Source organism: Mastigoproctus giganteus, chromosome 4 (assembly GCF_048544385.1).
Source record: "Mastigoproctus giganteus isolate SK-2022 chromosome 4, ASM4854438v1, whole genome shotgun sequence".
NCBI classification, from domain to species: Eukaryota; Metazoa; Arthropoda; class Arachnida; order Uropygi; family Thelyphonidae; genus Mastigoproctus; species Mastigoproctus giganteus.
In genome coordinates, this window is record NC_143578.1 from 163149367 (window position 1) to 163173488 (window position 24122).

The 24122-nt window shown below is 39.0% G+C and overlaps 3 protein-coding genes across 3 annotated transcripts in view; 2 read left to right on the forward strand and 1 right to left on the reverse strand.

Annotated features, from left to right (window-relative positions):
* LOC150087154 (RAC-beta serine/threonine-protein kinase-like) overlaps positions 1-24122 on the reverse strand; it is a 150347-nt gene that overhangs the window by 25328 nt on the left and 100897 nt on the right. The gene's annotated exons all lie outside the window — the stretch shown is intronic.
* LOC150087155 (uncharacterized) lies at positions 3903-6150 on the forward strand. Its single transcript, XM_090372988.1, has 3 exons — positions 3903-4019; positions 4166-4358; positions 5725-6150. The coding sequence occupies exons 1-3, from the start codon at positions 4011-4013 to the stop codon at positions 5970-5972; spliced, it is 450 nt and encodes a 149-aa protein (XP_090229114.1). The 5' UTR covers positions 3903-4010; the 3' UTR covers positions 5973-6150.
* Positions 20218-22028, forward strand: LOC150087156 (uncharacterized). Its single transcript, XM_090371858.1, has 3 exons — positions 20218-20331; positions 20470-20662; positions 21443-22028. The coding sequence occupies exons 1-3, from the start codon at positions 20323-20325 to the stop codon at positions 21544-21546; spliced, it is 306 nt and encodes a 101-aa protein (XP_090227984.1). The 5' UTR covers positions 20218-20322; the 3' UTR covers positions 21547-22028.

The window sequence follows — 24122 nt, forward strand, 5'->3', positions numbered from 1 at the left end:
AAAGAGAGAGCGGGAATTATAGAAGCCAATTCAGAAGAACAGTGCCCATGATGGAAGTATCTGTAAAAGAGGCATGCAGCAGAAACAGTACGTCTATAAGACAGCGAGTGGAGAGACTCTGTTAGAGATGAATCATTAATTAACCTAACTGCCCTCTTCTGAATGGAATCAAGAAGCCTGAGAGAGGTTTTGGGGGCACCACCCCAGATGTGGGAACAATATTCCATGGCAGGGCGGATTTGCGATTTATACAGAGTGAGCAGCTGTTTGGAAGAAAAGTAACGCCGCGAGCGAAAGAGAAAACCAAGTTTTTTAGATGCAGAGGAAGCAATATTTGTAATATGCTTGTGCCAAGAGAGATTAGTAGTCAGGGTAATCCCCAAAAGAGATATATCCTTTGGCCTAGAAATTGGAGTGTCACTAAAGATAAGCATAGGAGCAGAAGAATCCTTTTTGCGAGATATAAGACAAGACTGAGTTTTAGAAGGGTTGAAATCAACTAAGTTGTCTTTGCCCCACTGGAGAATCAATCGGAATTTCAAGAATTGGTAGCGAATATTCGAGAAGTTGAAGCCGATTGAGCAAGGAAAGGTTTCTCAAAATTGAAAGTGGAATGCAATGTGCTATCACCGACAAAACTATGGATAGGATTTTCAGTCAATGGAAGAAGGTCATTAATACACAAGAGGAAAAGAGTGGGGGAAAGAACTGAACCTTGGGGGCCACCGGCATTAGTGGAAAAGTTAGAAGACAGAGGAGAGCCATCTACCATCACACTCAATGAGCGATCAGAGAAAAAACTGGATAACTAATTACAAAAAACAGTTGGAAAATCATAAGATGGAAGCTTGTTTAGGAGACCTTTATGCCAAACACGATCGAAAGCCTTTGAGATGTCAAGAGCAACTGCTTGTGTTTAACGGAACTTTTCCATTAAATTTGTCCGTAAATGGGAAACATATGCCAGAATATTAACACCAGTGGATTGCTACTGAAGAAATCCATATTGCCGATCGTTGATCAGGTGGAAGGTTTCTAGGTAGTTTAAGAGTTGGCAGTTAATTGATTTCCCCATTACTTTAGAAAGAGTAGAAGTAATTGCAATGGGACGATAACTGGATGGGAGGGAATTGTAACACTTTTTAGGAACTGGCTGGATATAAGCAAATTTCCAAACAGAAGGAAAAACACCTTTGGAATAAGAAAGTGAAAAAATGCGGCAGAGAATAGGAGTAAGTCCAGGAGCACAGGTTTTGAGAACAAGTGGAGAAATACCATCAGGACCTGCGGTTTTCTTAGCAAGATTTGTCAAAATCCTTCTGGCATCATTTTGACGGAAGACCAGAGGAGGCATTGAATGGAGCGTGTTGGGAATGGTGGGAGGTGTTTTACCAAAGTCATTAATACATGAGTTGGAAGAAAAATGGGACGCTAACCGGTCAGATTTATCCTTGGCTGAAGTGACAACAGAGATGGGCAAAAGTTGCGGCCAATAGCTTTTGCAAGAGACCAGAATGCTCGGCTACCATTAGGGCAAGAATCAAGTTTTCTACTCTTAGCCTGTTCGAACTCTACTTCGGACTGATTAATAACTGCTTTACAATTGTTCCGAGCTTTGATGTAGGCAGAAAATGAAACTGAAGAATTAGAAACAAGCCAATTACGATATGCATCATTTGTCTCTTGAACAGCCTTAGCACATTTATTGGAAAACCAAGGTTTAGATAAAGGACGAGATTTTAAAGTGGAGTGTGGAATAAACGATTCCGGTCCTACAAGAATAATTTCACTGACACGATCTGAGCAAACGTTGACATCAGACGTTTTAAAACAGTAGTCCGACCAAGGAAAAGAAATCTCGCAGGTCATCCCATTTTTCATTCTTGTAATGCCAAACAATACGAGGATGGGAATAGCCATGAGATAAAGGCCACACTGGAGAAGAGAATCGCCAAGTTGTGATCTGAGGTGCCTAAAGGACCACTCACTTCGACCGTGTACTTAGAAGGGTTGTTTGTGAGAAAAAGATCAAGCGTGTTGACTGAATGGTTAGGATAGTTCGGTATTCTTGTAGGTAAATGAACAATCTGCTGTGCAATATCATTAGTAATTGCAAAAGCCTCAGCATCTCGACCAGCTAGGTTGGTGTGACTAGAAAACGGAAGCCAGCTGGAGTTGTGAACATTAAAATCACCAAGGAAAATTACTTCACTGTTAGGCACGTTGGACTGGAGAAAGTCAAGTTGGAAAGAGGAAGTCAAAGAGCTCTAAGTGATTGGTGGAGTTGTGAGAACGGTAGAGACAACAGCTGAATTTTACACAATTATGTAGAGAGATTTTAAGCCAGAGAAGATTGAATAGAGGAGATTCCAAATTACCAAGTCTCTGACAGGGAATATCGGAATGGACATATGCACAAGTACCACCTTTGAGGCAGAAGGAATTATAGAGCAAATAATTTGGGCAGCTGAGATGAGCAGTGGTTGAATCATCCGATAACTGAGATTCTGTCAGAAAAAGTACATGGAGTTTGGCAGACTGCAAGTGGAAATGGACATCGTTGACATTAGAACTGAGACCACGTATATTTGTGAAATGAATTAGGAAGTGTTTGGGAGGTTTAGATCTTTTTGCAGATAAGCTTACTCTATTAGTTTGACAATTTATGGTGTATTCAACAGTAAGAAAAAGTGGAGGGGCATGCTGTATGAAGTAATGAAATTTTTGGCTATGGCGTACACATGGTAAGAATATTCCCAGATCCTTGACATAACGTGGCCACGACAAAGCCCCCCCCCCGCACACACACACAACTCGGACTCCCTCCAGTCTCTATTTGGCAGAGTAGAGGTTGCAAGATTATACACTATCTGATCCGGAAGCCTCCTAAAGAGTTACCAATAGGTTCGATCCAGTGTACTAACTAGCGGCCGGCCTACGAATACCGTTTTAGAGCTGTTCCCTCGAAATGTAAGGAAGACTGGATCTCACCATGATGTTCATCATAACCTCAAAAGTCATCAGTCCATTTACTGTCCAACTTCAAACTCACAGAACCAACTTTTCATCTTCCTAGTTTATTCATTGAACTGCCGTTTTCTGGAACAACCTTCCTTCATACGTATTTCCTGAAAATTACAGTCTACAGAAGTTCAAGTGCAATGTCAACAAATATCTTCTTTCGTCTTCTCAACCTCCAACCCTAAGTACTATAGGTTCAAATACTTCTCGTGTTTGTAGTTTTCATAAAAAATAAAAGAAAAAGAATATCTAAGAATTTCTTTTTCTTACATTTTTATTCACCTCAACTAATTAATGAATCATATTATCCGAACACACGAGTCTCGTGAAACAAACAGGTAAGATGGCATTATAGAATCAGTTTCTGATGCACCAAAAAAAAATCCAGCAGCAGATCCGGCTTAATCCATGGCCCATTTTTTTACTAGACGTATAAAAAGTGGCAAAGATAATGCTTAATACATGACCAAATAGTATAATTCGGTACATCTAATGTCAAGTACAATATATCCTATGTTGCGTTTACTTTGTAAAACATCCGCTATTAAAACATTGCATGGTTTCGCATAGATAGTTCAGTATGGGGTATTTTTCATATGGAAAAGTTTCCTTTTCATTGACCTTCAGATAACCGCATACGAACAGAGAATACGGTGGAGAACAATGGTTTTATGGCGACCAGATCTAAAATCAGACAAGGCGCATGTCACCTGGCTTAAGCAATAGAGGCACCAGCTGCATGGCCCGATATTTCTGCTCATTAATAATTCTGCCCAAACTCATCCGTTTGATTTTGAAATGTAGGCGTACTATTTACCAACCATTTCGCAAAACGTGCCACACGCGTCATCTACAATGATGCCACGGCCTTTCATTTGCGGAGGACCTACTACAAACAGCAGTGTATATAAATACATCACGAAATCCCTGGACTAGCATCAACGCTGAAGATACTCAGTCTTTCCTGACTCGAAGTTTCTCCGTTACCAATGCCCAAGGTAGGTGTTCGTTAGAGACTTTTCTTTGGCACGCTGTCGTGCTGGAATGTGTCCATTTCGTTTTAACCAACTTTAGCTGAAGTAATTTAAACTGTGATTAGTGCAGTAAATGCTTAATAAATTGCCATTTCTCTGTTTCGTTGAAGGTTTCATTCTCGATATTTCTGGCTGCTGTTGTGGCATTCAGTGTCACTGAAGCTGACCACGAATGTCCTGATTCTAACAGGTGTTATCCTGTGGTATATCCTTGCTGTGAAGGATATACTTATATCGCAGCCCAGTCAGAGTGCGACGACTATAATCATCGCCACTGCTGTGCAGTCTGCTACAAAACTGTGGGTGAGTGTTTTCCCCTTACTATATCCACATGATTTTAACGGCGCTTTATTCTTGAGTTAAAGTTCTAAAATTCAATTAACTTGTACGGATTTGTACGAATTAACTATTCGTGATTCAATCAACGTCCAACAGAGGGCAACATACTACAATACAGCACGTACACGAGTAATGGCAGTAAAATAGAACGAGACCAGTTAGTACTACACGCAATCCGTTTCTTTTCGGGCGTGTTCGATTTTTATTGCTTAAATTAAGTGAACTATCCTTTCTGTGATTAATAGAAGTAAATATTAATTAATAATTATCATTTTATGCTAATTATAAATTAAGTTTGGATCTTTCTCGATTTTGATAATAACTGAAATATAATAGATATTTCACGTTTCTGTTAGTGGACATGAAAATGAATAGAACTGAATTCACCAAGCTGCTTCCTTTAAACTTTTTCGCAGAATAACAGTTCTGAAACGTCACTTCTGCAGGATTTACGACAGGCTTTAATTAACGAAAAAGAATAAAACGAAGTTACTTTAAAAAAAAGTTGTACGGTTTTAAATGCATCAGTAACTTAGGCCATATTGTGCAGTATGTAATACTTCTGTGAACTGCGTGAGTTCTGAGGTCGATTTGCTGTTTGCTTTACGAAAAACCCGAGTTTCCGGGAGAAAAATCGCGCTACCCTCACCTGAGATCGACTAACTCAACCACGTTGTGAAAAATCTCCACAAGAATTCCTGTCGTCACTGACAGAATTTGAAATCAGGTTATTTCCAACAGACGTTGAAAGGATGGTAATTATAGCGGCTGTGCTATCCATGATAGCTTTTAAAAAAAAAGTTTAAAAGATGATATTTTAATTTAATTCCATAGTGTATGTTTTACCTTAACCAAAACTAATGAAGGAAAATAGTTTTGAAAAGCCATCGTGATAGTACAGTTAGTATAATCGCAGTTGGCCTTCCTTTATGAATTGGTTAGAAGCGTTTAACGCAGAACATCTCAAAACAATCCGGTTTCAAACTGGGATTAAAGTTTCTTTTACGGGCATTAAACATTTCAAGCGCCTAGAAGAGCATCAACTCTGCGAACGATTAAAGGCATCATTGAAAAGCGCTCCAAGAACTGGCGAGTATAATAATAGGCTATACCGATTTTAAACATGAAAATATTTGATTTAAGGAAAAATGCAAAATATCATAATAAAAAACAGCAAAAGAAAAACAAATCAAAATAAGAAAATTTACACAAGCAGAGAGAGATATAATTATTTAGAAATATTATAAGAAATGTATTTCTTACTCTGTTTATAGAAAAGCAGGCAAGAATTTTTCTAATTATAATTTTTTGCTTCCCCTGTCCCCCAAAGGTGCAGGCGAGTACTGTAATGAATCCCTCTCTGATGTATCATCTGGCTATGTCCTCGTGTGTGAGAGAAACTACTGCTGCGATCGCAACACAGACACCTGCGTAGAACTGCCAATATATAACTGCATTGGTGATAGGTGTGGTGATAATGATGATGACGGAGAAGATGACGACGGAGATGATGACGACGATGATGATGATGATGACGGAGATGATGATGACGACGGAGAAGATGGAGGTGATAAGTAAGAATAATTTTAAACTACAGCATCCTCAGCTATATTACTGAAATGACCCCCCCGGCTTTTCCACCCTGATAAGCACCTTTTGTCAGTATCTGCACACATAATGAACTAAGTCTGGACATGTAACGAGATACCTGCATCATACGTATCTTATTGTTAAATAAATTGATTTCAATGAAGAACTGCGTTTACTGTGTTCGTGGTAATCTCTTAATACATTAAAATCTTTTAATGTAAAGAATTTGATTACAGCAAAATTCACTCATGGCCTTCGAGCCAAAAAAAAAAAATAAATATAGATCGGTTTAGGCTTTGCCACAACTCCAGTTGTACTTCAAATATAGGTCCTGGGGGGGGGGGGCCTACCGTTCCATTGCGAAGCGATCTTCAAAGCGTTTTCCTGGAGTGTAATCACTTCTATTTTTACTTTCAAAGTTCGTTCATTTAAGTTAGAAACTTCGGAAAACTGTCTTACAATGAATGAATAAAATAAAGAAAAGAATTTTCTTATCATGTTAACTTTTAACACGAAAAAGCTACCATCAACTGTTAAACCTTAATGCTTTAAACTTTGCGTTAAATTTTTGCTTCGTTCATATATACCAAATAGCATAATATATTTCTGACATTTCCCTGACATAAAGTAAAAGAAATGCCAGAAATATGAAATTCTCAAAATAACGCGCGGAGGATCCATGGTAAGTCCAAATTGTCGATCAACAGAGCACACTCAAAGAATTTAAGAGTTATGGAAAACAGGAAGAAATAAAGAAATACAAAAAAGGGAATATATTATCAAGAAGCACAAAATATGCAGTTTGTAACAAAATGCACAAACAGTCCACACAAATAGCTCAGTAACCAATCAGACAGATGTGTCAATTCCTCTTATGAATAATGGCCGGGTCTCTGTTTGTTTGTGAACAGCAGCTTGTCAAACAACACGCCAGTCACCTAATACACCTGTAAATGTTCAAGGATCGCACAAATCAGTAATGTTAAACGCTATTAGGAAAATAAAGGCCTTTCTGCACTTTCATGACAATATAAATACAAATGAACAAATTCTGGATCTTTATGTATAAGACGTCGTGGACACAGAACGTCCAGTCCTCGCAAAAAAGACAATAGTAGAACTGATCACAACACGCAAACGACCTCTAAAACGTAGACAGATCAAAATGCAATCCCGAAGACCAATGCAACATTCACACCAATCCAGCTGTAGACCTCATCAAGCAATACAATCCAAAGCTTTTGGCTTGCAAGAAACCTATTTAATTCCATTAGTGTTCCCATCAATTAAATTTTATATATAATACATATAATAAAAAACAGAAACTACAAACTCTGCACATGGAGATGTAGCGATTCTAACTACATCTAAAATACCAGGCAACAGCTTCTAAATAAGTTTGAGTGGGCCTTCTAAGTGTGAGCACTGGAAATAACGTTAACTGTATTCTCGGAATACCTTCTGCCAAAAAACGTATACCATCAAAGGACCTGAAAGACAAATACCATCAACCTTTTACCTCCTCGGTGACTTTATTGCACATCATCTACTGTGAGGTTTCTCTAAAGTGCGAGATATCTCTTGTTAAAATTTATTTGAGTTGAATTGAATTGAATTGACCCGAGTACAGCAAGGTCTCCGTTTGTAATCAAGTTACAGGTTTTTGTTATTATGAACAGATGAGAATTTGACACATATGGACTTTAGGTGGAGCCAAAATACCAGCTCATTCAACATGAATATCTCACCAATACATAAAAGTCGGTAACTGAAGACTGCTGAGTCTCACCTGAATGATAAGAAAATCATGGAAGCAGAGACTTTTTCGACCAGCAAAATAGGGAAATCGACCAGAGAACACCCGAAATTTACAGACCCAAACACAGGTTTATGTATTACGAATTATGTATTGCGAAGTTTATGAATTACGGGTAATCCAAATATAATATATATGTTTTGTTTTATACAGAGACATTTAGACAGAAATGGAACTGGGGGATACACAACACGGTTTTGCTAAGGCGAAATCACTGTTAACTAAACTAATTAGCTGTTTTGACGCAGATGAGCTGTATTTGTACTCTATATATATATATATATATCTCTATTGCAATCAACAAATAGTAGGGATTACATAGCGGACCCATAACAGCAAAAATACTAGGAGCTTAACATCATTAAACTGAAAGGAAGAGTGTTTCATTTACATGACTTTCTTTTATTAACCACGATGATCATTCGAATGTCATGATTCCCGGTTTTTGTTGTTGTTGTTGGGTTTTAGAAGCATCAGCGACTAATGCCATATTGCTCCGTATATATTGTCTCTAAATTGCATGTGTTCTGTGGTCGATTTTCTGAGTGCTGAACGAAAAACCAGAGTTTCCGGGAGAAAAAACCATGCTACCCTCGCATGAAACCAACTAACTCAACCACATTGTGAAAAAAAGTCACTAAAATTCCTTACGCCATCGATGGGACTCGAACCCGGGTATTTTCCGACCGGTGTGGGGAGGATGGCAAAACTTTGAGTAATAGTAGAAACTACTACTAAAGCAGATGTGGAAACGCTCCAAAACTCAACAGTCACTGACTTAGGCCTTCGAGCGGAAATCTCGAAGTCAAAGAGTCCCTCTCTTATCATCCTTGATGTTCCTATAGAGGTCTCCAGAGATGAACTAATCAACGAAGTATATCAGAGAAATCTTTCTGAACCTTTCTCCAGAGAAAAAAAAAAAAACAAAACACAAGCTTTACCCCCAAATACTCAATACTGACAACATCCAAAGCCAATGTAAATCGGATTGTTGAGCTCACCCCATTGATCTGGAAGACAATCTCAAACCAAACATGGATATACATTAACTGTACATCACACAGATATAGAGAGCATGTTCCTGTCCCTAAATGCCTTCGATGTCTTCAGTTTGGGCACACAACTCATTCTTGTTTCGAAACTGTGCCTACCTGTGGGCAATACCACTCGTTCAATGACTGGCAGAAAAAATCTGAGCCTCCCATCAGGGCGAACTAAGTCCAACAAGATGGACCACTCTCATTCAATCAGTGATGCTATCTGTCCAGTTGACACACTCCTCATGGGCTCCCAATTTACTGTTCTAAACTAGCCGCATCATCTGCCAACCTATTGAATACCCTGCGAGAGGCCACGATCGACATCTCCTTGGCATCGAGAAATCTTGCTGGGTTCGTAACTGATTGGAGGTTTGAAGTTTCGTGGACCACCTCAGACCATCGGGTCATAACCTACAAGACAACAAGACCACCACCAGCCAAGCAGATGATAAACAGATACACCATCACCAGTGCCAACTGCGAGTTGTTCAGAAACCTATTGAATGAAGTGCTGGAAGGCAATCTAGGAGGTTTAAACCTGCAAACCCACCCGGACGTACTGCAAGACAAGACAACTAAAATAATCACAGATACAAGCAACGAAGCCTATCAAAAAGAACCCGAAACCTGGAGACATTCCCTGGTGGACTCCGGAAATCAATGACGTCTGCAAAGTGGTAACCAAAAGAAGAACGTAGTTTCAACGAGCGCGCACGACGTGGCCAGAATCTCAGGCGAAAGCCCTGAGGCAAGAGTATATGGAAGCCAGAACCGATACACGGATGCCATCCGGAAAAGTAAGGAACGAACTTGGGAACGCTTAGTGATAACAACTGGAAAGCATGACCCCTGGGGAACAGTCTACAGTGTTATTACCAACAAACTCCATAGGGGGGGGAAGGTAGTGACTACCACACGAACCCCACAAGCACAAATGCCAACATCTCGGGAACAATCGGTGGACAACATCTTGAATGCCATATTCAAGGAACCGGCGGTCCCAACTCTACAGGAACAAAATCATCTCTGTCAAGAAAACCGGAACTACAACACGCAAACCACGGGGCACCCCTTTTACCATGTAGGAGCTCAGTGCTGCTGCTGCTGCACGAATAAGAAACAAAGTGTCCCGACCTTGACACGATAGAACCTGAAATACTTAAAAAAGTAATATTTTGAAGACTAAATGCACAAGGCATAATGTTATGGGGCGAAATTAACTATATAATATCGGTGTAAATACACCATAGTTTACCCACACATTTAACTACATAAGTAGTTTAACGGCATCGTTTGATTTTATCTGATACCTTCAACAACGAGATACCAGGTATTGCACTACTTCGAATAAATAACGCTTCTCTAATAGAGGAGACTACAGTTTTTTTATTCTCAGGGGGCACCATCACCCAGACGCGTTTCGGAGCTTGTTGGCTCACTCATCGGTGGGTGGGCTCGCCGATGAGTGAGCCAATCAACTCTTGGGAAGAAATCATATTCAGCATACTGACTGCCCTGTTTCCTGAGAACGACCAACAACTGACAGCAGCATAGAGAACAATCTCAATGAAAAAGAATCATTTACCACGATAACGTTTGAACAGCCAATTACCAGTGAAGAAATAAACCTGGCGTTGGAGAAAATTAAAAACAATAAAGCATCTAGATTTGACCTCCTTGAAGTAGAAATAAGAAATTTCATAATATATTCCCTCAGCATCTTCTGGCTCTCTACAACAAATGCCTTGCCCTCTCCTCCTTCCCAAACTGCTGTATCTTTTAGTCTCATCTTAAAAATCCTGACAAGTCACCGACCATTCCTAACCCTTACCGTAGAATCTCTCTTCTACCAGTACCAGGGAAAAATCTTTCAGCACCTTTACCTTACTTTATTCTCTCCAGTACGTATTCAAACAGGGCTGCTGTGCTGAGAATGCTCTCCTCTTCCTTACAGCTGCTCGCTCTACTAATCAACAGAAATAAATTATGGCCATTGACTTCGCCTGTGCCTTTGACGCTCTGTGAAGGCCAAGTGTTTTGCAGAGTCTGAAGCAAGCTGCCATCCCTGGAAAATTTCACTGCTGCCTTCGTGGTTATCTCAAACACCAGAACCGTCATGGTCAGGAATAAATACAAGGAATGTACCTGACATGTATCCAGAGGCTGGCCGCAGGGTTCGGTCCTCGACCCGCTTTTTGAAACGAACTTCTTGCCACTGAAATCGCTCATATCTCACTCCCTGCTATACGCGGATGATCTCATCGTTCTCGTGAAAAGTGAATAAATTAGAATCGATACAAAAGACAATACTTCTCACTACTGCCAGAGCATGTCGCACAGTAAGCACACCTGCGCTACAGTTGCTGGCCAGAGATCTCCCACTTTACCTGTAAGTAGCCAAAAGAGGCTTATATTATAGATTTAAAAAATGGCATACCCACAGAATTGTGGTATGAAACAACGAAAAATGTTTCCCAATGAAACAACGTGGGAACCGCAAGCGAGGGTTATTCCGATTTTTTTAGCTTAGATAACATGCAAATTAGCCTGTGAACACACGCTTCTACAGACATAACAGTAACAGTTATAAGACATTCTTGGGGACCGTTAATTAATACAAATATTTTTTCCAGCGGTCTTTTGCAGATAGCACTAATTTAAGACCTCTTTACAGACCTTTTTTTTCACATCGTGGCTGAGTTAGTGACATGGCGAGGGTAGCAAGTAATTTTTTCTGGAGACCAGTGTTTTTCATCCCACAAAATAGCCAATCCGTGCATAAAAAGCGCGCAATTTAATAAAAAAAATGCACTGACTCATTAAAACTCGTTTCCAGTAAAATTCGTCAAGAACTAATATTATTATAAACACAGCGTAGAGGTTAAGACTCATCTAAAAAGTGCATGACTACAAATTTTAATACCATCATATACACAAAGCATAATTCGTGTACTCGTAACTCACAAATTGCAAGCAGTTAACTGTAGTACACCTAATGAATTTTCAACGATATCTAAACTCAATTTATTTACTGCTTTTAAAAACTTAACCTGGGAATGAACTGCCCTGCTTGGTTTTTGTATAAACACAAATTTCGCCAGGTTCAGTATTTCCAAAATTCCAACAAGGTACAGATCTATCGCGTTGGAAGACAGTTTTGAGGGAGGTAAACTAGAGTGGAAAGTCACCATGATTAATGGCCATCCACCCAAGTTTTTTGCAGGGTGTAGCTGTGATTGCTTTTGGTTCTTTCTTGTTTCTTTACTTGTGGTTCTTTCGGGAAACAACTCGTTCATTTTATGAATGATAGCTCATTTCAGCGTTGAAATTAACTGATAAATTCCAGGAAGGGGAAGATATATAGAGAATGGGGTAGTCTTCCAGGATCCTAGACCCAAACAATATAGAATATACCTGGGTTGCTTTGGGAAGTAAGTTGAAAGTCGAAATACTCCTCCTACTCCAAAAAAAAAAACATCCTCATAGAAGATGGGATTTATAAATTTACAGCATTCTCATTAATCCTTTTTAGTCCTTTATTCATAGTATGAAATGTTCATGATTTACAAGAGCGTTTTAATATCAATTCATGACATCAAGTTCACTTTATTTTATTCTTCGTGGGTTACATACTCTATGTCAAAAATTTTATTAGCATCTTGACAGCTTTTGAGGAGTTACTCCTAAAATTAACTAACTTTCTTAACGATTGTACATGAGTGCATGCACATGAGAATAAGTTCCGTGTACATACATTTTTAAATGATGGTCAAAATTTTGCTATTTTAAAGTACAGAAAAATGGCCAAGAAAAACAGTCCCAATGAGTAAAGCACTGGTGCAGCTGCAGTGTTTCTGAAGAAAATAATACCCTAAACTTCCATTTGTGTGTAACAGCTGTAGTGCCGAAATTTATGCAATCCAAATAACCTTAGAATTTTATTTATAATGCAATTTTTTTATCGTACAGTGTCATCTATACAGTCTCGATTAGGGTGGTTCAAGATATAAACAACATAGTATAAAGAATAGTAATCCGTTACTTCAGAAAATTTGAAAAATGTCGAGAAACATAAGAGGCAAAAAAATTATCCTTTTCTTTTGGATCCCAGGTGGCACCAGGATATCAAAGACCACAAGTGAAGACTTCGATGTCAAACAGTATAGATTACAATACTATTATAAAATATAACGTTTTTGAAACCAAGACGAAAGCCAAACAGGGACTATCCAGATTGGGAAGAAATAGAAAGAAAGAAACTACACTGACTATATGTCGTACTACTCATACACATCTCACTCAAAAATACCAACTCATAAACGATGATCTTCCCGAATTTACGGTGAAACATTTTATCGTAGAATTTCGTCATATCTCAGTGAGCGGCAAATTGCTTTCTCCTTACATTTTCATTCACCTCAACTAATTAGTGAATATCATATTATCCGAAACCACTAGTCTCGTGAAACAACAGGTAAGATGGTAATCATTGTAATGCAGAATCATTTTCTAATGTACCAAAAAAATCCAGCAGCAAACACGGCTTAATCTATGGTGTCCATTTTTACCAGATGTACGAGAAGTGGCAAATATAATGATTAATACATGATCAAATATTATAATTATGTACACATAATGTCAAGTGCAATATATCCTCTGTTGCGTTTACTTCGTAAAACAGTACATGGTTTCACATAGATAGGACTATTTTCCATATGGAATAGTTTCCTTTTCATTGACCATCTAAAAACCGTACACGAGCAGAGAATAGGGTGGGACACAACGGTTTTAGTGCGACTAGACCTAAAATCATATAAGGCACAAGTCGCCAATAGAGGCACCAGCTTCCCTTCGTTAGACCATTCTCTTCCTCTGTCTTAAATTGAAGATCTTTTATGAATATGCATGGCCCAACATTTCTGCTCATCCATTTAATTTTGCAACGTACGTGTACTATTTGCTACCCACTTCGAAACAAATGCCACAAGCCAGTCATCTAAAATGATGCCACGTTTGTGAATGGCGTACTTCAAACAGAAGAGTATATATGTGCATCACAAAATCCCTGGACTCACCAATGCTGAAGATCCTCAGAAAAGATCCTCTTTTCTAGTCCCAAATTAGTTCGTTACAAATGGCAAAGGTAGGTGATCATCGCCAGCTTTTCTTTGACAAGCTCTCGTGCCGGAATCTGTGGCTTTCTATTCCCTTTTAACAAACTTCAGATAAAGTACTTTAAAAACTTTCATTGGTTCAGTAATGCTTAATAAATTGTAATTTATTTGTTTCGTTGAAGGTTTTATTCTCAATATTTTTAGCTGCTGTTGTGGTATTCGGTGTCACTGAAGCTGACCACGAATGTCCTGATCCTCTCAGGTGTTATCGTGTAAGATATTCCTGCTGTGAAGGATATACTTATATTCTTCATGACACCTGCATGGAACTTCCAGGATTTAACTGTATTGGTGATCGTTGTGATGATGACAAGTAAGATTAATATTAAACTACAGCATCCTCAGTTATACTTCTGAAACGACACCCTGGATTTTCCACCCTTGCACCTACTGATAAGCACCTTTTGTCAGTATCTGCACACATAATGTACTAAGTCTGGACATGTAACAAGATACCTGCATCATAAGTATCTTATTATTCAATAAATTGATTTCAATGAAGAACTGTATTTACTGTGTTCGTGGTAATCTCTTAATACATCATAAACTTTTTATGTAAAGAATTTAATTACAACAGAATTCATTCATGACCTGCGAGCTTTTGTTTCTGCAAATCAACATCTTTATTAGAAAAAAAAAAGATGCAGAAACAAAAATACAGATCAGTTTAGGATTTGGACAACCCCAGTCGTACTTCTAATATACGCCCTGGTGGCAAAAACGTTCCACCACGTTTGACTCACAATTTGGGCTTATTTATGATAAGCCCAAATTGTGAGTTAAACGGAGCACGATTAAGCCGACTGCACTACGACTTCTGTCTGTTGTCCAAACCGTAAAGGCAACAGCCTATTTAGAGAATTTGAGAGTTATAGAAAACAGGGAAAAAAAAGGAAAATGCAAAACAGAAAACAGTAGTCTTCCAAGAAACAAAAAAAAATATGCATTTTGTACCAAAATGCACTAACAGTCCACTCAAATCGCTAAGTAACTACTGAGACATATGTGTCACTTCCTCTTTTGCATAATGGATCGAATCCCTTCTTGTTTGTGAACAGCAGCATGTTAAACAACTCTTAATAGCCCGAGAAAACAACATTAATAACCTAATATACCTGTAAATGTTCCAAGGATCACATAAATCAGTAACGTTAGGCATTATTAGGAAGAAATAGCCTTCCTGCACTTGCATGAACACTGATGATAATATCAATACAAATAAACTAATTCTGAATCTTTATGTCAAAGACATCATGGACACAATGTCCCGTCCACCGAAGAAAGACAACAGTAAAACTGATCACAACACGCAAACGACCTACAAAACGCAGACAGATCAAAATGCAATCCAAAAGACCGATAACGCAACATACACACCAATCCAGCTGTAGAGAACATCATCAACCAATACAATCCAATAGCTGTCGGCTTGCAAGAAACCTATTGAATCCCTTAGAGTTCCCATCAATTTAAGTACATATAATAAAAAACATAAACAGTGCAAACTATGCACATGGAGATGTAAGGATTTTAAAAATATCTAAAATATCACGCAACAGCTTCTAAATGAGTTTAAGCGAGCCTTTTTTTTTTTTTTTTTTTTTTTTTTTATGAAAACCCCAAACACGAGAGGTATTAGAACCTATAGTACTTAGTACCGCGCTTGGGTTGGAGGTTCAGAAGACGAAAGAAGATATTTGTTGACATTGGACTTAACTTCTGTAGACTGTAATTTTCAGGAAATACGTTTGAAGGAAGGTTGTTCCAGAAAACGGCAGCTGAATTAATGAACGAGGAAGATGAAAAGTTGGTTCTGTGAGTTTGAAATTGGACAGTAAATGGATGTTGCCGGCACGTGTTCGGACTGTTTCGAAAGAGAGAGAGCGGGAATTATAGAAGCTAATTCAGAAGAACAGTGCCTATGGAACTATCTGCAGAAGAGGCATCAGCAGAAACTGTACGTCTATGAGACAGTGAGTGGAGAGATTCTGTTAGAGATGAATCATTAATTAACCTAACTGCCCTCTTCTGAATGGAATCAAGAAGCCTGAAAGAGGTTTTGGGGGCACCACCCCAGTTGTGGAAACAATATTCCATAGCAGGGCGGATTTGCGATTTATACAGAGTGAGCAGCTGTTTGGAAGAAAAGTAACGCCGAGAGCGAAAGAGCAGACCAAGTTTTTTATATGCAGAAGCAGCAATATTTGTAATGTGCTTGTGCTAAGAGAGATTAGAAGTCGGGGTAATCCCCAAAAGAGATATACCATTTTGCCTAGAAATCGGAGTGTCACCAAAGATAACCAAAGGGGCAGAAGAATCCTTTTTGCGAGATATAGACAAGACTGAAATTTAGAAGGATTGAAATCAACTATGTTGTCTTTGTCACCCTGGAGAATTACCTGGAGTTCGGCATTTCAGAATTGTTAGCGAATATTCGAGAAGTTGAAGCTGATTGAGCACGGCAAGGTTTCTCAAAATTGAAAGTGGAATGCAATGTGCTATCATCGGCAAAACTATGGATAGGATTTCCAGTCAATGGAAGAAGATCATTAATATACAAGAGGAAATGAGTGGGAGAAAGAACTGAACCTTGGGGGACACAGGCATTAGTGGAAAAGTTAGAAGACAGAGGAGAGCCATCTACCATCACCCTCAATGAGCGATCAGAGAAAAAACTGGTTAACCAATTACAAAAAACAGTTGGCAAATCATAAGATGGAAGCTTGTTTAGGAGACCTTTATGCCAAACACGATCGAAAGCCTTTGAGATGTCAAGGGCAACTGCTTTTGTTTCACGGAACCTTTCCATTAAATTTGTCCGTAAATGGGAAACATAAGCCAGAATATCAAGACCAGTGAATTGCTACTGAAGAAATCCATACTGGCGATCGTTGATCAGGTGGAAGGTTTCTAGGTAGTTTAAGAGTTGGCTGTTAATTTATTTCTCCATTACTTTAGAAAGAATAGAAGTAATTGCAATGGGACGATAACTGGATGGGAGGGAATTGTCACACGTTTTAGGAACTGGCTGGATATGAGCAAATTTCCAAGCAGAAGGAAAAACACCTTTGGAATAAGAAAGTGGAAAAAGGCGGCATAGAATAGGAGTAAGTTCAGGAGCACAGGTTTTGAGAACAAGTGGAGAAATACCATCAGGACCTGGAGCTTTCTTAGAAAGATTTGTCAATGTCCTTCTGACATCCTTTTGACGGAAGACCACAGGAGGCATTGAATTGAGCGTGTTGGGAATGGTGGGAGGTGTTTTACCAAAGTCATTAATACATGAGTTGGAAGAAAAATGGGACGCTAACCGGTCAGATTTATCCTTGGCTGAAGTGAGAACAGAGATGGGCAAAAGTTGTGGCCAATAGCTTTTGCAAGAGACCAGAATGCTCGGCTACCATTAGGGCAAGAATCAAGTTTTCTACTCTTAGCCTGTTCAAACTCTACTTCGGACTGATTAATAACTGCTTTACAATTGTTCCGAGCTTTGATGTAGGCAGAAAATGAAACTGAAGAATTAGAAACAAGCCAATTACGATATGCACCATTTGTCTCTTGAACAGCCTTAGCACATTTATTGGAAAACCAAGGTTTAGATAAAGGACGAGATTTTAAAGTGGAGTGTGGAATAAAGGATTCCGTTCCTACAAGAATAATTTCACTGACACGATCTGAGCAAACGTTGACATCAGAAGTTTTAAAACAGTAGTCCGACCAAGGAAAAGAAATCTCGCAAGTCATCCCATTTTGAATTCTTGTAATGCCAAGCAATACGAGCATGGGAATAGCCATGAGATAAAGCCTCCACTGGAGAACAGAATCGCCAAGTTGTGATCTGAGGTGCCTAAAGGACCACTCACTTCGACCGTGTACTTAGAAGGGTTGTTTGTGAGAAAAAGATCAAGTGTGTTGGCTGTATGGTTATGATTGTCCGGTATCCTTGTAGGTAAATGAACAATCTGTGCAATGTCATTAGTAATTGCAAAAGCCTCAGCATCTCGACCAGCTAGGATGGTGTGACTAGAAAACGGAACCCAGCTGGAGTTGTGAACATTAAAATCACCAAGGAAAATTACTTCACTGTTAGGAAAGTTGGACTGGAGAAAGTCAAGTTGCAAAGAGAGGAAGTAAAAGAGCTCCAAGTGATTGGTGGAGTTGGGAGAACGGTAGAGACAACAGCTGAATTTGACACAATGATGTAGAGAGATTTTAAGCAGGAGAAGATCAAAGAGAGGAGATTCCAAATTACCAAGTCTCTGGCAGGGAATATCGGAATGGACATATGCACAAGTACCACCTTTGAGGCGGAAGGAATTATACAGCAAATAATTTGGGCAACTGAGATGAGCAGTGGTTGAATCATCCGATAACTGAGATTCTGTCAGAAAAAGTACATGGGTTTTGCAGACTGCAAGTGAAAACGGACATCGTTGACATTAGAACTGAGACCACGTATATTTGTGAAATGAATTAGGAAGTGCTTGGGAGGTTTAGATCTTTTCGCAGATAAGCTTACCCTATTAGTTTGTCAATTCATGGTGTATTCAACAGTAAGAAAAAGTGGGGGGGGGGTATGCTATATGAAGTAATGAAATTTTTGGCTATGGCGTACCCATGGTAAGAATATTCCCAGATCCTTGACATAAAGTGGCCTCGACAATGCCCCCGGTACACACACACACTACTCGGACTCCCTCCAGTCTCTATTTGGCAGAGTAGAGGTAGCAAGATTATACACCATCTGATCCGGAAGACTCCTAAAGAGTTACCAATAGGTTCGGTAATGTATATTAACTAGCGGCCGGCCTACAAATACCGTTTTAGAGCTGTATCCTCGAAATGTAAGGAAGACTGGATCTTACCAAGATGTTCATCATAACCTCAAAAGTCATCAGTCATGCTGCATGATAGAAAAGATGGGGAAGGGTTGACCGTAACTTACCCATGTTTAGTCTCCAGAGCTCTTCCAAAACTCAGTCTTGTCTTATATCTCGCAAAAAGCATATTTCTGCTCCTATGCTTATCTTTGGTGACACTCCGATTTCTAGGAAAAATGAAATCTCTTTGGTTTCTTCCTCTGCATCTAAATCCGCCCTACCATGGAACATTGTTCCCACATCTGGGGTGGTGACCCCAAAACCTCTCTCAGGCTTCTAGATTCTATTCAGAAGATGGCAGTTAGGTTAATTAATGACTCCTCTCTAACGGAGTCTCTCCACTTGCTTTCTCATAGACGTACTGTTTCTGCTGCATGCCTCTTCTACAGATACTTCCATGGGCAAAGTTTTTCTGAATTGGCCTCTATAATTCCCGCTCTCTCTTTCAAAACAGTCCGAATATGTGCCGCCACCAGCCAACATCTATTTACTGTCCAACTTCAAACCCACAGAACCAACTTTTCATCTTCCTCATTTATTCATTCAACTGTCCTTTTCTGGAACAACCTTCCTTCATACGTATTTCCTGAAAATTACAATCTACAGAAGTTCAAGTCCAATGTCAACAAATATCTTCTTTCGTCTTTTCAAACTCCAACCCTAAGTACTATAGGTTCAAAAACGTCTTGTGTTTGGAGTTTTCATAAAAAAAAAGAAGAAAATCTAAGAATTGCTTTCTCCTTACATTTTTATTCACCTCAACTAATTAATGAATATCATATTATACGAACACACGAGTCTCGTGAAACAAACAGGTAAGATGGCAATCGGTGCATTATAGAATCAGTTTCTGATGCACCAAAACAATCCAGCAGCAGACCCGGCTTAATCCATGTCCCATTTTTTACCCATTTTTTACGGCTTAATCCATGGCCCATGTATAATGCTTAATACAAGACCAAATATTATAATTCGTCCGCTATTAAAACAGTTCATGGTTTCGCATAGATAGTTCAGTATGGGGTATTTTTCATATGGAAAAGTTTCCTTTTCATTGACCTTCAGATAACCGCACACGAACAGAGATTACGGTGGGGAACAATGGTTTTATGGCGACCAAATCTAAAATCAGATAAGGCGCATGTCACCTGGCTTAAGCAATAGAGGCACCAGCTGCTTGGCCCGATATTTCTGCTCATTAATAATTCTACCCAAACTCATCCGTTTAATTTTGAAATGTAGGCGTACTATTTACTAACCATTTCGCAAAAAGTGCCACACGCGTCATCTAAAATGATGCCACGGGCCTTTCATTTGCGGAGGACCAACTACAAACAGCAGTGTATATAAATACATCACAAAATCCCTGGACTAGCATCAACGCTGAAGATACTCAGTCTTTCCTGACTCGAAGTTTCTTCGTTACCAATGCCCAAGGTAGGTGTTCGTTTTCTTTGGCACGCTCTCTTGCTGGAATCTGTCCATTTCGTTTTAACCAACTTTAGCTGAAGTAATTTAAACTGTGATTAGTGCAGTAAATGCTTAATAAATTGCCATTTCTCTGTTTCGTTGAAGGTTTCATTCTCGATATTTCTGGCTGCTGTTGTGGCATTCAGTGTCACTGAAGCTGACCACGAATGTCCTGATCCTAACAGGTGTTGTCCTGTGGTATATCCTTGCTGTGAAGGATATACTTATATCGCAGCCCAGTCAGAGTGCGACGACTATAATCATCGCCACTGCTGTGCAGTCTGCTACAAAACTGTGGGTGAGTGTTTTCCCCTTACTATATCCACATGATTTTAACGGCGCTTTATTCTTGAGTTAAAGTTCTAAAATTGAATTAACTTGTACGGATCTCTATTCGTGATTCAATCAACGTCCATGAAAAACACAAACAAGAGGTATTAGAACCTATAGTAGTCAGTACCGTGCTTGGGTTGGAGGTTCAGAAGACGAAAGAAGATATTTGATGACATTGGACTTGAACTTCTGTAGACTGTAACAGAGGGCAACATACTACAATACAGCACGTACACGAGTAATGGCAGTAAAATAGAACGAGACGAGTTAGTACTACACGCAATCCGTTTCTTTTCGGGCGTGTTCGATTTTTATTGCTTGAATTAATTGAATTATCCTTTCTGTGATTAATAGAAGTAAAATTAATGAATTATTATTTTATGCTAATTATAAATTAAGTTTGGATCTTTCTGGATTTTGATAACTGAAAATATAATAGATATTTCACGTTTCAGCTAGCGGACATGAAATAGAATTCACCAAACTGCTTCCTTTAAAAACAAATTTCGCAGTTCTCAAACGTCACTTCTGCAGAATTTATTTTAAACATGAAATATATTTGATTTAAGGAGAAATGCAAAATATCATAATAAAAAACAGCAAAAGAAAAACAAATCAAAATAAGAAAATTTACGCAAGCAGAGAGAGATAATTATTAGAAATATTATAAGAAATGTATTTCTTATTCTGTTTATAGAAAAGCAGGCAAGAATTTTTCTAATTATAATTTTTTGCTTCCCAAAAGGTGCAGGCGAGTACTGTAATGAATCCCTCTCTGATGTATCATCTGGCTATGTCCTCGTGTGTGACAAAAACTACTGCTGCGATCGCAACACAGACACTGCGTAGAACTGCCAACATATAACTGCTTTGGTGATAGGTGTGGTGGTGGTGGTGGTGATGATGATGACGACGACGATAATGATGGCTATGGCGACGGCTACAATGATGGCGATGGCGACGATGATGGCGAGGGCGAGGGCGACGGCGACAATGAGGGCGACGGCGACGGCAACAATGAGGGCGACGGCGACAATGATGGCGAGGGCGACAATGATGGCGAGGACGACGGCGACAATGATGGCGAGGGCGACAATGATGGCGAGGGCGACGGCGATAATGATGGCGAGGGCGACGGCGGTGATAAGTAAGAATAATTTTAAACTACCGCATCCTCAGCTACTGTTACTGAAATGACCCCCCCGGATTTCCACCCTTGCACCTTCTGATAAGCACCTTTTGTCAGTATCTGCACACAATGTACTAAGTCTGGACATGTAACGAGATATCTGCATCGTCTTATTGTTAAATAAATTGATTTCAATAAAGAACTGCGTTTACTGTGTTCGTGGTAATCTCTTAATACATCAAAATCTTTTAATGTAAAGAATTTAATTACAGCAAAAATTCACTCATGGCCTTCGAGCTTTTATATCTGGAAATTTATCATCTTTATTTTTTTTAAAAAATGTAAAAACAAAAATATACACCGGTTTAGGCTTTGCGACAACTCCAGTTGTACTTCAAATATGGGCCCTGGGGTGGCTACCGTTCCATTGCGAAGCGATCTTCAAAGCGTTTTCCTGGAGTGTAATCACTTCTATTTTTACTTTCAAAGTTCGTTCATTTCAAGTTAGAAACTTCAGAAAACTGTCTTACAAGGAATGAATAAAATAAAGAAAAGAATTTTCTATTATTTTTATTTCTTTTGAAAAAACCCAAGTAATATTATATTGACCTCGACGCCTCTTGGCCACCCATGGCACAACGCATCTCTCCTCCAGGCGAGAAATCGGTAATCTGAGAGCGAAAAACAAAGCTCTGTACCAAAAGTATATTAATGCCCACACGTAATATCATGTTAACTTTTACACACGACAAAGCTACCAATCCAACTGTTAAACCTTAATGCTTTAAACTTTCCGTTAAATTGTTCCTTCGTTTCATATATACCAAATAGCATAATTATTTCTGACATTTCCCTGACAAAGTAAAAGAAATGCCAGAAATATGAAATTCTCAAAATATCATGCGGAGGATCCATTGTAAGTCCGAATTGTCGATCAACAGAGCACACTCAAAGAATTTAAGAGTTATGGAGGCGCCTCCGTAGCCAGGTGGGAAGGAGCAGCAGTGCGTAGCACACGCTTCTTGATTAGACCGGGGTTCGAGCCCGTCACCACCAAATACGGAGGATGCGGAAAGGTCAAGGAATGACCACCGTATATCCCGGAGCAATATGGCCTTAGTTGCTAATGCTCCTAAAAACCAAATAACAACAACAACAACAACAACAAGAGTTATGGAAATCAGGAAGAAATAAAGAAATACAAAAAAAGGGAATATATTATCAAGAAGCAAAAAATATACAGATTGTAGCAAAATGCACAAACAGGTCCACTCAAATAGCTCAGTAACTAATCAGACAGATGTGTCAATTCCTCTTATGAATAATGGCCGGGTCTCTGCTTGTTTGTGAACAGGCAGCTTGTCAAACAACACGCCAGTCACCTGATACACCTGTAAATGTTCAAGGATCGCACAAATCAGTAATGTTAAACGCTATTAGGGAAAAAAAAGGCCTTTCTGCAATTTCATGACAACATAAATACAAATGAACAAATTCTGGATCTTTATGTAAAAGACGTCGTGGACACAGAACGTCCAGTCCTCGCAAGAAAGACAATAGTAGAACTGATCACAACACGCAAACGACCTCTAAAAAGCAGACAGATCAAAATGCAATCCAAAAGACCAATAATACAACATACACACCAATCCAACTGTAGAGGACTCATCAAGCAATAGAATCCAATAGCTTTTGGCTTGCAAGAAACCTATTTAATTCCATTGTTGTTCCCATCAATTAAATTTTATATATAATACATATAATAAAAAACAGAAACTACAAACTCTGCACATGGAGATGTAGCGATTCTAACTACATCTACAATATCAGGCAACAGCTTCTAAATAAGTTTGAGTGAGCCTTCTAAGTGTGAGCACTGGAAATAACGTTAACTTTATTCTCGAAATACCTTCTGCCAAAAAACGTATACCATCAAAGGACCTGAAAGACAAATACCATCAACCTTTTACCTCCTCGGTGACTTTAATGCACATCGTCTACTGTGGGGTTTCTTTAAAGTGCGAGATATAATCTCTTGTTAAAATTTATTTGAGTTGAATTGAATTGAATTGACCCGAGTACAGCAAGGTCTCCGTTTGTTTTAAATAATCAAGTTACAGGTTTTTATTATTATGAACAGATGAGAATTTGACACACATGGACTAGATGGAGCCAAAATACCAGCTCATTCAACATGAATATCTCACCAATACATAAAAGTCGGTAACTGAAGACTGCTGAGTCTCACCTGAATGATAAGAAAATCATGGAAGCAGAGACTTTTTCGACCAGCAAA

What these genes read in the sequence shown, in the direction of transcription:
- LOC150087155 (XM_090372988.1), top strand. An exon ending in AGTCTGCTACAAAACTGTGG is followed by an intron (nt 4,359 to 5,724) that starts GTGAGTGTTTTC and finishes TGTCCCCCAAAG; the next exon opens with GTGCAGGCGAGTACTGTAAT.
- LOC150087156 (XM_090371858.1), top strand. An exon ending in AGTCTGCTACAAAACTGTGG is followed by an intron (nt 20,663 to 21,442) that starts GTGAGTGTTTTC and finishes GCTTCCCAAAAG; the next exon opens with GTGCAGGCGAGTACTGTAAT.